This window comes from Saimiri boliviensis, chromosome 18 (assembly GCF_048565385.1).
Source record: "Saimiri boliviensis isolate mSaiBol1 chromosome 18, mSaiBol1.pri, whole genome shotgun sequence".
Classification (NCBI taxonomy): domain Eukaryota; kingdom Metazoa; phylum Chordata; class Mammalia; order Primates; family Cebidae; genus Saimiri; species Saimiri boliviensis.
In genome coordinates, this window is record NC_133466.1 from 4,942,354 (window position 1) to 4,957,412 (window position 15,059).

General features: G+C 39.1%; 1 protein-coding gene across 1 annotated transcript in view; it reads right to left on the bottom strand.

Annotated features, from left to right (window-relative positions):
- Positions 1–2,014: 2,014 nt before the first annotated feature.
- BACE2 (beta-secretase 2) overlaps positions 2,015–15,059 on the bottom strand; it is a 96,054-nt gene continuing 83,009 nt past the window's right edge. Inside the window, exon 9 of the mRNA XM_010338255.3 lies at positions 2,015–3,221. Coding sequence (XP_010336557.2) covers positions 2,968–3,221 — 254 coding nt within the window. The 3' untranslated portion in view covers positions 2,015–2,967. The remainder of the gene's footprint in view (positions 3,222–15,059) is intronic.

Consider the following 15,059-nt stretch of genomic DNA (forward strand, 5'->3'; position numbering starts at 1 on the left):
ATCCCCAATCAAAACCTCTGTGTTTCACCACGAATCAGGTAATGTCCTTCGCAGTGTTCAGAAGTGGAACATTTTCTAGAAAAACATTCCCCGCGGTCGCACATGGGGCATCTTTTTCTTGAGTGCAAGGTACTTGTTTTTGGTTGAGGAGAAATACAAAATCTTGTACAGTACACGCTGGGAGAGCTGACATCAATCACTTGCGGCTCTTTTAAATTCCCAAGAATAAAAATAGAATGGGTCCCCATCTCGTTTCTTGCTATTTTTAATAAATGGTTTCAGTTACTGAAGGCAGGATTTCATTTCAGACTTTGAAAGAAGTTATCAAGAAAATGAAGCAGCGTCCTAAAATAATATTGTCTATATAGAAGCACCCATTTCCCATCAGACCTGACAACGTTTCTGATAACAACCTAATGCTAAGTTGCACCTTTCAGGCAAGGACCGCCTTCCAGTATTTTCCACAGCGTATTACAAGGTAAAAATGACACCCTCAAAGGGTTGCTAATTCATTTCCTGTTCCAAGCCAAACCTCCTTGAAGGCTTGCCAAGCCAAGCATTCATTTACATAACTGGAGGAGGTGGGTGTCACTAACAGGGGTTTGACTGGAAGTCCAATTCTGAGCTGGAAGGCATGCCAGAAAAATGTCCCACATTCAATTGTCTATTTCATTCTTGTTGCTAAGTTATGCTTCTGTAATTTCAGTATTTTCATCAAAATGTCACATCCAATGACATGCGATAGGAAAAGATAAAGAAATTTAATATGAAATACAAGAGAGCATGATGGCAAACTTCATTCACCTACTCTACCGGGAAACCTAGCTGTGACTTTTGTGTATTCCGAGAACCATGCCTGTTCATGTGCAGCAGGAGTAAGCTTCCCGCCTCTGAAACCTAATGTAATACAATGAAACAGAAACTGCCTGTATAAAGAAATAAGCAGGAAAATTAACCAGGTCATACCTGCAATTCCCGCCTTTTATTTCAGGGGTTTGCATTTTTCATAGCAAGGGGAAGGCACAATCTAGGGGTGCTGGCATCACTCTTACGCAAAGTGGCCCACAAAACAGGAACCACGGAAAAAGCCAATGGGTTGAGAAGAGAATCTGACTTTCAGACATCTCTCCCTCTGAAATGCACTCTGAGATTTTGAGTCCTCAACAAGCTGAGAACAGGCGTGACAATGGGCCCTGATACAAGAGCCCCCTCCTCCCGTTCCATGCCGTCATGTTCCTTCCGAGCTGCAACTCAAATCTTCTCTAGTGAGAACAGCACAGAAGGTTCTTCTGGCTGCTGCAGAGTCTTCCAGGACACCATGACAAGCCGACGTGGCCTCCACGTCTCTTTGGCACAGCCACATACTTCTCAGTATGGACGTGACCCGGGGACCCAGGGAGCAGAGCAGATGGCTGAAACATCCACACACAGCCTACTGTGAATACCAACGACACTTCTGCAGGAGGGGACACTTAGCACTTTGGGTGGAATTCTGTAATATATCCAACCCACCCCAAAAGAAATGCAGAGTGAACACTGAGCTTGGCACAGAAGCAGGAGAGAAGGGATAGTCTTTCAACTCTTCTCTTAATGACATCAGATCACAGAAGGCTGGCTATGTCGAGGTAAGGGCTTCCACTTTTCTTTGGCAAAGGCCTCAATGGGTGACAGAAAGTAGGGATTGCCCCACATAAGGCTACCACTGTACACCTGTTACCAAAGATTAAACACCCCCGAGGGAAGAAGCACAGAGGTCAACTGCTAAACAATTTAAGCTGATTGATGGGTATCCTTGAGCCTAGCCGGTTCTGCAAAGGGAGACAGGCAGCTTCGAAGCATGGGGATTAGTAGATGCTCCCTCGTGTCTTCTGTACATCTTGCATCTTCCTTCCGCAACAGCTGGTCAGAAATAGGGGCATCAGGCCATTTCCCTGTTTCCCAACAGGGTAATAACCAACCTACTTCTAGAGAAGATTTGAAAAAAGAGACAACTAAGCTAGTGAGATAGAAGAGGTTTTTTTTTTCATGAAAACACGATTTATTAATTTTAAGCAAGAGTAAGCATATGTGATAGTGGCCAGCTTGGTGACAGAACTCTCTTCCTGGTCGATGCACACACAGTTCAGCACCTGTTGGGTCTTGGCTGTTGGGATGATAATTCTTTTGGGTGAGGGGAACAGCTGCCGTCAAGGCTGCCTGCACCCCCACCCAGGCACAGGACCCTGGGCAAAGTCTCAAAAGAGGTAGTGTTTTTACTTTCGCACCAACAACACAACAGAAGTATTGGGTACAAAAGAGGAGGTTTCCTTCCCACTCTACCTCGATGGGCAAAAGGCCTTCCATCTTCACAAGAGGCTGGTAAGGACCATCAGTCGATGACCTCCTAGTGAATTCTGGCTCCCACTCAGAGCACAGAGAAACCCACAAAAGGGGCCTGTGGCTCTTTTTCCAGCTCCGAAGGGGACAGCACAGTGACATCCCCAGGCCCCAGGCTGCTTCTCCTGCCATCATACTGCAAGCCTTCTTATACCACTTTGACCCAGGTTGAGGTCTGGCACAAAATACCCTCAAAGGTGATTAATACAAAAAGCTTCCCGTGAGCTAAGAGGAGTTAACTATGTGCACGTATTTTTCCAGAGATCGGAGACAGAAGAGAACTAGCCAACACTTGGTTTTGTTTTGTGTTCCTGGCACACCTAGACAGTTTGGCATAACCAATCCCACTGAGCCTGCAGCCCAATCCACTCTGTTTTGGTTTAGATTTTTTTTTTTTTTTCATTATCATTTTTCTTGGAAGTAGGGAAGATCTGAAAGCTTGAAAATCAAGAATCAAAAGACAGTGAATCTGGAAGGCATCTGGGAGCAGAATGGAAATTGAAGACCAGTGGCCGCTGCCCTTGAAATCTGATTTTTTTTTTTTTTTTTTAACAGCTGAGTCCACGGTTGCTTGAGGTCCGGCTTGGCTCTTCATTTCCAGCGATGTCTGACCAGAGAGGACTCATCATTCACGACCTCAGGGTCCCGGGGGCGACACTGACACCGGAACGGGAGCAGCAGCAGGACGATTAAGACAAGGAGGATGGCTCCACACACACTCATGAGCGCATACGACACAATCCACAAAACGGGCTCGCTCAAAGACTGGGCGGGGACACAGTTGCTGGCTACGTCCTCCGTTGAGAACGGCCCAGAAATCTCAGACACTGCGGCACCTGCAATTTCTGGGGAGACATAAAGGGAAAATCCAGAGCTGTGACATGAGCAGAGCACCTCCTACATCTGACACAGAGAGAACCCCTCGGCTGATTAAACCACAAAGTGGCACTCAGGTCCCGGTGGCTTAGACAGCTCAGGAAGCACCGAGGGGGTCGCCGCTCAGTGTGCCTTCGGGGGTCCGGTCCCTGCACACTGGAATGATGGTGTGTTTCAAGGTCAGCGGGTACTGAGCCTAGGTGCGGAGGGGAGGTGCGGTGGGGCGCCTATGGGAGCACCCTGTGCTTCCCGAAGGCCGGTGAGGCTGCAGTGCTGGCAGGTGAGAGTGCCGGTCAGCGCCTGGTCGTGACAGCTGCGTGGGTCGTGCTTCCTCCGTGGAGATGAGAGAGGAGGAGAAAGGGGAGAAAGAGTAGGAGAGTCTGCCACAGAAAGCTCAGTTGGACCTGCCTGTGTCATGGAGAATTTTCCCTGGTGGAGTCAACCTGAGTTCACTCTCTACCATGGATTCTGCTACAGACAGGGACCTCACATCAGCCTGACCCACAGGCTTAGTGGGTTGCGAGAACTCCCAGGGTCAGACTGGCTCGAAAGACCCTCCCTGCTCCACTCTGATCCTAGGTCTCATCTACAGCCAGGAGCAGTAAAGTGAACACAACACCTAATTCATGACATCCCTGGTGAAAAAGAGAAACACAGTTAAAATTCACCCGGTGACTTCTGCTAGAGACCCTTGAATAATTTCAAACCAAGAAGAAAGTTGAGACGATTTCTTAAAGCCAGCTTGTGGATTATCAGTAGACTTCCTTTCCCTACACTAAGCTTCTCTGATCCTTTCAGGAATATGGGATCTTAAGCTTTACTTGCAATACAAAAAAGAAATAGGCCTCATTATCCATTTTTCCTATATGTAATCGCAGAAATCAGTATTTTGGCACCAGAAAATAACACGGCAAAGCATTTAATTTTTCTATAACTAAAGCTTCAAGATCTTCAGACCTGCCAAACAATACCCTTTTTGACTGAGGAGAGAAAAAGTCAAAATAACAGTGGGATAGTGACCTGAAAAGAATGGTTTTTAAAATCAGAGGAAAACGGTCTCGATTACTTGCAAAGTGACTGAATTTTCTTGCTAATGTGGATTCTGTCTTAATATGGCTTTTTTTGTGTGTGTGTGCAGTAAAAAAGAAAGGCGAGGAACGTGAGCCTGCCAACACCTGAGAACAGAGGGATGCAGCCTGTGGTCAATCTACACTCTCATTTCCTGTTTGTAGATAATGATTTTGCTTAACACAGAGAGAGACAAGGTGCAAGAGACAAGGGAGCTCTCCTGGACTGTCTTTAATAAGGGCGCTAATTCCATTTACAAAGCAAAGTTCTGCCCTCATGACCTAATCACCTTCCAAAGGCCTCAACTCCAAATATCATCACCTTGGAGATTAGGTTTCAACATAAGACTTTTGGCAGGACACAAACATTTATTCTATAGCACTAATTATGCAAGAGGGCAGGAAAACACAGTTCCTAGCAGGGAGTAAAAATCAATCAATTGGAACTTAGAAATGGCACAAACAATAGAATTAGCAGGCAGGATATCAAGATATTTATTATGACTGTGTTCTACTCAGATGCTAGATAAAATGTTAAACAAGTTCAATAGAGACACAGAAAACATTAAAGATCTAAATCAAATTTCTAGAGGTAAAAATTGCAATATGTGAGATAAAAAATATACTGGATGGTTGTAATAGCAGATTATATGCTGCAGAAAAACTAATGAATTAAAAAGCATAACAACAGAAACCATCCAAAATGAAGCCAAGAGAAAAAAAAACTGAAAAATAAAAAGAGAAAACATCAAAGTGTGGATAACATCAAGCTGCTAAATCATGTAATCAGAGTACTCAAAAGAAAGAAGGGATTGTGAGGCAAAAAATATTTGAAACATCAATGACCAAAATTTTTCCAAATTTGATGAAACTGTAAATCCAACAGATCCAAGAAGCCCAAATGACCCCAAACACACAAAAAAATGACACAGATTATAAGGGTGAACTGCTGAAAACCAGTGATAAAAATTTCTTAAAAGCAAAGAGAGGAAAAAAATGAAGCATTATGTACAAATGAATACAAATAAGGATTACAGATGATTTCATGTTGGAAGCATGCAAACTAGAAGACAATAGAGCAACATCTTTAAAGTACTGGGAGTAGAAAAAGCCCTGTCAACCTAGAACTCTATACCCAGCAAAAAATATCTTTTACAAATTAAGATGAAATAAAAATGTTTTCAGTCATACACAAATTGAGTAAGTCATCACAGATTTTCACTAGAGAAAGTTCTTCAAGCAGAAGGAAAAGGACATCAGAAGGAAACTTGAATCTACACAAAAGAATGATGAACACCAGAAATGGAAACTATACAGTAGTTATAAAATCTTTCCTTTTAATTTTAAATATTAAAAAAATTAACCAATTAAGGAAAAAATTATAACAATGTGCCAGGTGGCTTATAATATAGGCATAGATAAAATACATACCAATAATAGCATAAAGGACTGAAAAAGAGAAATAGAAGTGTATTGTTGTAAGGCTCTTAGACTATATGAAGAGGTAGACTCTGACCAGTTAAAAAAAACTTACACTATACATCCTAAAGCAAACACTAAACAAAGAGTGATAGTTAATAAACTAGCAAAGAAGATATATAGAAATAGAAAATACTCAATCCAAATGAAAGAAACACAGGAGGAAATCTTTGTGTCTTTGGGTTAGGTGAAAAAATTTCTTAGCATACCCAAAAGCACAATTTGTAAAATAACAAAACAAAAATGATCTTATCAAAATTAAATAACTTCTCCTCTTTAAAAGAAAATATTAACAGACTAAAAAGCCTTGGCAAAAATATTTACAAGCCAAATTTCTGGTAAAGGACTTGTATTCTTAATATATAACTCTGAAGTCTCAATAATGAGAAAACAAACAACCCTATACAAAAATGGGCAAGAACATTTGAAAAGACACTTCATTTAAAAAGATACATGAATGGCAAAAAAAGCACCTAAAAAGATATTCAGGATCATTAGTCATTAGTGAAATACAAATTAAAACCACAATGAGACCACTAAATATTAATACCTATTAAATAAAAATACTGACCATATCAAATGTTGGTGAGGATGTTTGACAACTGGAACTTTCATAAACTGATGGCAGAAATGTGACATTATACAGCCAACTTTGAAAATGAGTTTGGCAGCAAGTGAAACATACTTGTTATGTAACTCACCCATTCCACACCTATTTGTTTATCCAGGAGAAATAAAAATATGTGTCCAAGGACTTGCATGCTATTGTTCATAGCAGCTTTGTTTATAATTGCCAAAAACCCCCAAAACTTGGCAACGACCCAAAATTTCACTAACAAGTGTATGAGGATAAAGAAATTGTAATGTCTAAACACAATAGAGCATTGATCTGCAATAAAATAATGAACTATCGAACGTAAAACATTATAGATGAACCTCAAAATAATTACACTGTGTGAAAGCGGTCAAACAAAATGGAATATGTACTGTATGATTTCATTTATATAAAATTCAAACAAATGCAAACTAGTCTACAGTGATAGAAGGCAGGTCAGGGGTTTCCTGGGAATGGCATGGGGTCCATAGGACCTGAGGGGCAGGGAAAACAGCTCAATGCATAGGACCACTACCTCCTGGTGATGGCTTCAAAGATGTGCACAGATGTAACACTTATCAAACTGTATCCTTTCAACATGAACTGTTTATTTTACACCAATTATACCCCAACAAAGCTGTTTTAAAAAGTCAAAAGAATAAGGGAGTCAAAGTATGTCAAACCATAACACATGTGACATAATCACATTGAGATTAGAAAAGAAAAACCAAACCAATCTCAGTCACACCGGCTCCATGGACATTGATTTACTACTGTTCTTCCAGCTGAATGCTTGAGTTCATACCCATTTTTTTGTATGTGCTGTGTGTGATGTGTATAATTTAAAAAAAAAATTAAAATCAATTTTCTTCAATGTACCATGTATTCCTTTTTATTTTTTGGGGATGGGGCCTGGCTATGTTGCCCAGGCTGGAGTGCAGTGGTATTTACAGGCATGATAGTAGCACATTGCACTCACACTCCTGCACTCACGCCATCCTCCCACCACCTCAGCCTCCCAAGTAGACATGTACCACTTTTATAATTAGAAGACTCATGGATTTTGTTTTCAAGTTTTTGAAAAACAGCACCAATTTAAGATTGTCAGACATCAAGCATTATCCAGAAACAACTACCTTCTCATACTTGCTAACCAGCTGCTTAGCATTAAAGAAAAGCTGATTTAAAATTCCTTCTGGAATCAGGAATGCCATTCACCGCATGGTCTCTGCATTTATTGCTTACAGGACTAATTCTATGGTTATAAAGCAGATTCCAACTTGTATGCCGGATTGATTTATGAGTGGCCATTGCATGCAGTGGGTGAGAGCATGACCCTGGGGCCAGACTTCCGGGGTTTCAATCCCAGCTCCCACATACAAACTGTGTGATCTGGGCCAAGTTACTTAACTTCTTTGCCCCCAGTTTTGTCATCTATAAAATGAATAACAACAGCCCCTGTAAGTCAGTCTTGTAAGAACAATCGACTTAATAGATGTTAAGCACTTAGAATAGTCTTGGGCTAAGATCAGTGCTACCTAAGTGTCCTCTGTTAGTTACTACATCGTTATTTTTAATTCTTTTATCAATGTCACAGTCTTAATTGTGTATTTTCTCTGAAAGGTCAGGATCTGGTTGATAATGAGTGCTTGTGGAAATCTATAATTTTAACAAGGATAAAAATTATCATGGTCAGGTCTTTTTCCCTATAGCACAGAAAATAATGAGAACTGTCCCACCACGCTGATCATCTGGTACTGAGATGCTTTCTGAGTATGCATGGTTTGCTTAGAAGAACATTCTGGAGTTTCAGGACAGGGGTTCTGGACCCAGAGCCAGTTTTTTTCTGCAACCATGTGAAAGCCATGAACCATCTGGGTCCCTCAGTGTTTACTTCTGTAAAATGAGGAAACAGCTACTGCCTGAGCTACACCTTTGGGGTCCCTGGCTTTAGTATCTTTTGATTGTAGTCTAAGTAGATGGCAGAGGCGTATCTCTGAAACTCTGCTCTTAACAGCTAAGTTGCCTATTTTTAAACATGAGCATGCACCAGATGATCCACTTCAACCTGCAGTAAGAAAAATTCACAGTCAAATGGTTGCCATCATCCATGATGCGTCTCGAGTTGTACAAGCTGAGATCTATACAGCTCTTGGGTGCTAAATGTCTCAATCTATAAAAAGAGATGGGTGGTATTTCATAAGCTTTGGATACATTAAAATAACAGAGTTGTCAGTTTTAACACTCTATTATTTTCTTAGCCATAGGACACTCAGCCCAGCAACACAGAGGCGGTTGAAAGTGCTCCAGTCCCTAGAATCTGTGTCAGATATGAGACACTGGCCAGAGCAGTAACACGCCCTGACCTCCAGCCAATTTGACTGCAGTAATGATTCTGAGCAGGGGTGGGGGTGGGCCGAGGAGAGGCAGGGTCAGCATAAGAGAAGCACCTGGGGAAATTTTTCCAAAATACCCGTCACCTTCCCACCCACCACCATCCTGCTGTGCCCTGGCTGGAAAATGGCATGAGGAGGTCGACCAGGTGTATTTTGAATGAGCTCCCCAGGAGATTCCAATCGAGGAGCTCCTACTCAGTGCTCCCCACACCCCAACCCTTAGGTTAAGCGTCATCTGACAAACAAAAATGACCGTGAAAACCAGAATAATAATTAAAAACAAAAACAAAAACAAAAAATACTGCGAGAGAAGGGCAGAGCCCGAAGATTTCGGGTCCTCAGACAGTGGCTGGTGTGAAGGTAGAAACTGTTCCGGCAGCAACACAGAGAAATGAGGACAAAATATAACTTTGTATCTCTAAAGCTGAGCGCAGAAGTAAGAGACATTGCTCACCAGAAAAAAAGACCCTAGGGCTGGGTTCCCATGACCAGAAGGGGTGAGAGACTTGATTCTGGGCACCAAGGACGTGGGCACTGGGGTCAAGATGCCTGTGCAAGCCTTGTCCATTGGTCAAAGGACCTGGGAAATTTGACCAACAAGGAAGCCTGGTTCAGCTAGCGGGCTAAGGGGTTGGCACAGGAGGGCAAGAAACTCTGCCATGAGAAATGGAGCCCCTAATCCTCCACCTCAAGCCTGGCAGGCATCTAATTCACACAACCTGGTATACAAATCCCAAAATGCTTGTGGTCTTCAGACACTCAGCCGAAACAAATGTAAAATGGCTTCATAGCAACACTTTACAGCCCAAGGCACACTGAACTCTCTTGGAAGAAAAAATATGCTCCCTCTAAATATAAACTCACAACAAAAAAACTGCAAAGCAAATGAGAAAAAAGTCCACTATGAGAGAGCAGTCAGCAGATAAAAAAAACAAGATGAGATGAATTCCCCATGAGTGATGGAAAAATAGAACAATGTGCATAAAATTATACCACAGCTGTGTTTATGGTGACTAAAAACCCATTAATATACCACTTTTTAAAACTAAACAGGCTGACTCAAAGGTTTATGAAAGGAAAGAAAAATTAAGAAGAGTAGGAACATTCTGATAAAGGAATAAAAGGGAATTAATACTATATCAATGGAATAGTACAGAAAATCCAAAAATAGATACACATCTCCAAAATATTTACTGGTACGCAGTAATTGTAGAATTTAAAGAAAAGATAAATTATTTGATAAATGTTATAACAATGGGGTAGTCATCCTGGAAAAAAGAAGTTTAATCCATACATTCCATGCCAAGTTAAATCAAACAGGAAAGCACTTGAATAAGTCACAAAGCACTTTTAGTGAGGAAAGTCATTTAACATGTAACAGTAGACCCAAGAGGCTTAAAGCAAAATATCAAACTATTTAAATATACAAAGGAAACTTTCTTACACTAAAACATGTCATAAGCAAAGTTTAAAACATTTACAATTGAGACAGAAATTATAGTTTTTTTCCTCCAAGCAAATCATTAATTACTCCATTATATAAAGAGTTCCTACAAATTAATGCAAAAAACTAATAACCCAACAGAAAACAATGGACAAAGTATGAGTGGGTAGTTCACAGAAAAGGACAAATGACGTTAGTCATATGAAAATAAGCTCAATCTCACTCATAGAAAGTGACACAAATTAAAACTACACAGAGATCATCATTTTTCACCTGTCAGATTACCAAAATTTCCAAGTTTGGTAACACCAGGTTGGTGGGCTGACTGGTGAAACAGGTCATCATCTACATTATAAGAGAAGGTATGGCCAGGTATCAATGAGTATAAGCTCTATGGCAGACAATGAGGTGATATTCATTAAAATTACAAATGTTGATACCCTTTAACTCAGCAATTCTAATTTAACCTAGACATATACTTTCATATATGCAAATGATATATATAAATGGTGTCCTCTGCAGTATTATTTGTAACAACAAAGGATTTTAAAGCAACCTAAATGTCTATCAATATTGAACTGGTTAAATAAATAAGGGAGCACCCATATAATAGACTACGAGGCTCAAAAAATAAACAAACAAATAAGGAATAACTTTAGGCACTAGTAGTACGATTACCTCTGAGGGAGTGCGACTATGTACTATATTTTACCTTTGGAATATTACCTAGCCTTTTTAATTATTAAAAAAAAAAACTAAAAATAAAGAAAACCCAAGCCACAATAAAATTGTTAAATGACACTATAGAAAAGTTAGCTGGTATATTGTTTATTTATTTAGAGTCTGTTCTGTCTCCCAGGCTGGAATGCAATGACATGATCATGGCTCACTGCAGCCTTGACTTCCTGGGCTCAAGTGATCTTCCTGCCTCAGCCTCATGTGTAGCTGGGATCATAGGTATGTCACACCATGCTTGGCTAACCTTTTGCTTTTCTGTAGACAGGGTCTTACCTTGTTGTTGATATGGTTTGGCTATGTCCCCATCCAAATCTCATGTGGAATTGGGATCCCAAGTGTTGGAGGTGGGGCCTAGTGGAAGGTGATTGGATCATGGGCGCGGTTTCTAATAGTTTAACACCACATCCCAGTCTTGTTTCATGATAGAGTTCTCACAAGATATAGTTGTCTGAAAGTGTGCAGCAACTGCTCTCTCTCTCTCGCTCGCTCGCTCGCTCGCTCTCTCTCTCTCTCGCTCTCTTGCTCTCTTGCTCTCTCTCTCTCTGGCCATGTGAAGACCATGCCTGCTTCCCCTTCATCTTCTGCCACAATTGTAAGTTTCCTGAAGCCTCCCAAGAAGCAGAAGTCTGTACAGCCTGTAGAACCATGAGCCAATTAAAACTCTTCTCTTAATCAATTACCCAATCCCAGGTATGTCTTTATAGCTGACTGGGAATGAAATAACACAGTTGCCCAGGCTGGTCTTGAACTTCTGGACTCAAGTGATCCTCCTGCCTCAGCGTCCTAAAGTTTTGGGACTACAGGTATGAGCCACTGTGCCCAGCAATGGTATATTTGGAAAACTATAAGCTATAATTTCTAGAAATAAAAAAATATAGTCATTGAAATGAAAAACTCAAATAAGACCTCCCAAACCAAAGACAATTAAAGAATCAAAACATAATAAAAATAATAAAAAGCACAAAAAAAGAAATTTAAAAAAAACTCACTGAATAGGTTAAACAGTAGATTAAACATAGCTGAACAGAGAATTAGGCCAATATAAGATGTATCTGAAGAAATTACAAAGAATGCAGCAAGAAAGATAGAGAGGAAAACATGAACAAGAAAGGGACCTGAAATACATAATGAGAAATCTCATTACTTGAAATGAGAGATCCAGAAGAAGAGACTAGAGAGAATGTGTATGAAGCAACAGTAGAAGAGGTAACAGCTGAGCATTCTCTAAGATGGACGACAAAAGACATGAGTTGTCAGATTCAGAGAGCATAAAGGGTGTGCATGATGGGAAAACATCCCATACCTAGACACATCATAGTGAAACTTAACAGCACTATTCAGAACACTAGAAATTCTAAATAAAAGCGGTCTTATTGGTAACTAAGGAAAAGCAACAGATTACCCTTACAGGTACAATTCAGACCAAGTAGGGTCTTTTCTTCAGTATCATCATAGCCTGAAGACAATGAAACTGAAACTTCAAAACGCTAATGAAACACGAGCAATCTAGAATTCCATTTATAGCTAAATTGTGATTCGGAACTGATGCAAAATAAAATTTACCTTTCATAGTCTTTTATAAAAGATATCTAAGAGCGCATTCTTCAACAGAAAGAAAATTGCTGTGTGTTGTTCCACTGAATGGCAAGTCAACAATTGTTGTTATCTCTTTTCCTCTGGTTGGCTTTTGGGATGTTTTGTGTATTTATGTAACTACTAAAGTATGTATTATTTAGTTATTTTATGTGTAAAGCTGCTACGAACCTTCTGGTTAAGTCTCAGTACACTTACATACTCATTTGATACATACACTTACATACTCATTTCGTTCATTACATACACTTACATACTTTGCCTACACCTAAGAGTGACAATGGCTGGGTTATAGAGTAGGCATATACTTAATGTTGAATGTTGATTATAGAGTAGGCATGTGTTTAATGTGGAAATTGTCAAAAAGCTTTTACATTCATAATATTTTTCAGAAACTGGAAATCCCTAAATTTAGAATTAAGAAGGCAATTCCACAAATCTATCTTATGCATAATGCTCCCTGGTGCAAAATGAGAAATATTTCCTTTAAAGTAGGAAAAAAGACAAAAATGCCCATCATAACCATTTGTATTCAATATTGTCTCAGAGGTCATCACAAAAATATAAATAAAAGGATATAAAGATCAGAAATGATTTAAAATATATATTTTCAGATTATACGGCTGTTTAAATAGAAAGTCCAAGTGATTCTAGAAACCGTTTCTAAAAAGGAGAACTTAGCAATGTGGCTGGATAGAAGATTAATATATAAAAGTTGCACACCCATATTCCAAACAACCCACCAGAAAATGCAGTGCAAAATAATCTAATTTTTTATGGTAAGAACTAAGAGATATATGTAGGAATAAGTATTTGTATAAAATCTTTTTGGACAAAATTATGAAACACCGCAGTAGGACATAAAAGAAGACCTAAACAAATGAAAAGATCTGGTACATTCATGGGGGAAAACTTGATGTGGTAAAGATTTGGTTTCTTCTCAAGTTAATTCTGCAAGTTCAAAGCAGTTGTAATAGAAATCCCAATAGGGTTTTTCAGGGATCTCAACAAGCTGAATAAAAGGGCAAAAGTAGTCAAGAGAACTGCAAAGAAGAATAAAAGAGTCAAGTCCCTGCTAGATATTGTTCCATAACTAAAAAAAATTAAAACTAGATGGCTTAGCCCAAGGGTAGACAACTTGACCCGTGGAATGGAACAGAATGCTCAGAAATAGGCTCAGGTATAAATGGGGACTAGGTACATGACAAAGATGCTATTAAAATTTATTACATATCTTGCAAAAAAAATAACTCAAGTCTGATTAAGCCTCTAGGCTTAAGTTCAAGGAAATATGAGGTAAAATCAATGCATTATATGATCTCATTAGGAAACAGATAAAACTAAATATGATACATTCTACAAAAGAACTGGCCTTATGAAACAAAATAAAACAGCAAAACAGTGAATGAAAACATTTTGGGGACACCTGGGGAAATCTGCATGTGGCCTACATAGTCACGCTACTTAGCAAATATTATTAATTTTTTTTAGGTGTGATTATGGTATTGGGTTTATATAGGAGAATGTCCTTATTTTTAAGATGCATAATGAAATTTTTGGGGGAGAAAGTCATGATATCTGCAATTTATTTGCAAATGGTTCAGCAAAAACTACATACTCACCTATACACACATACTGGTATATGGTAAATGTTAAAAATTACTATATCTAGATGGTTGGTATGCAGCATGTCATTGTATTACTTTTAGTCTCTTCTGTAGATATATTTTCATAATAAAGTACTGGAAAAATCAGAGGAGAAAACATTACATATCCAATAAGGATGCTGAGAAAATGGAATGTCCTTATAAAAATTAATTTCCTAATTCACTTTTTGGAAGAAAATAAGAAAAAAGTATACAGTATCTTTAGAAGAAAAATTATCGCTATTTTCTTGGATTAAGGAAGTATTTCTTAAATAAGGCACAGGGCATAATTCATGAGAGACTTTAGTTACACTTGTTTTCTCATTTCAATGACAATTTTTTAAAGAAAATATGACACAATGTTAAATCGGGATATTCCGTAAATGTGCACACAGTATATTATTTTCTGTAACTTAAAGGTTTTTTTTTGTTAAACATTTTATAATGAAAGAATAAACACTTCATATATATATATACATACATATATATATATATATATATATACACACACACACACACACACACACATATTTTAATGGCAGCATAGCTATTCCATTTATTAGGGTTCTATCAAGCACTGTCTGGGCCTTTAATTGCAGCCCTGAGGAAAGTAATTACTTTAATGGCTAAACAATCCACATGGAAGAGGAGACAGATCAGCATATTTTCCCCCAGCTGGTAAAATCAAACGTTTAAGTACCAAACCTTAAATAAATTTTTTAAAAAGGAACAACAACAAAAAAATGTACAGAAGAGCACCTAGCAAATAATTCACTGTAAAATTTGGGGACAAAAAGTTGCCCTGACTAGGGACGCCTATTATGACACCATTTCCAGTAGTAATTCACT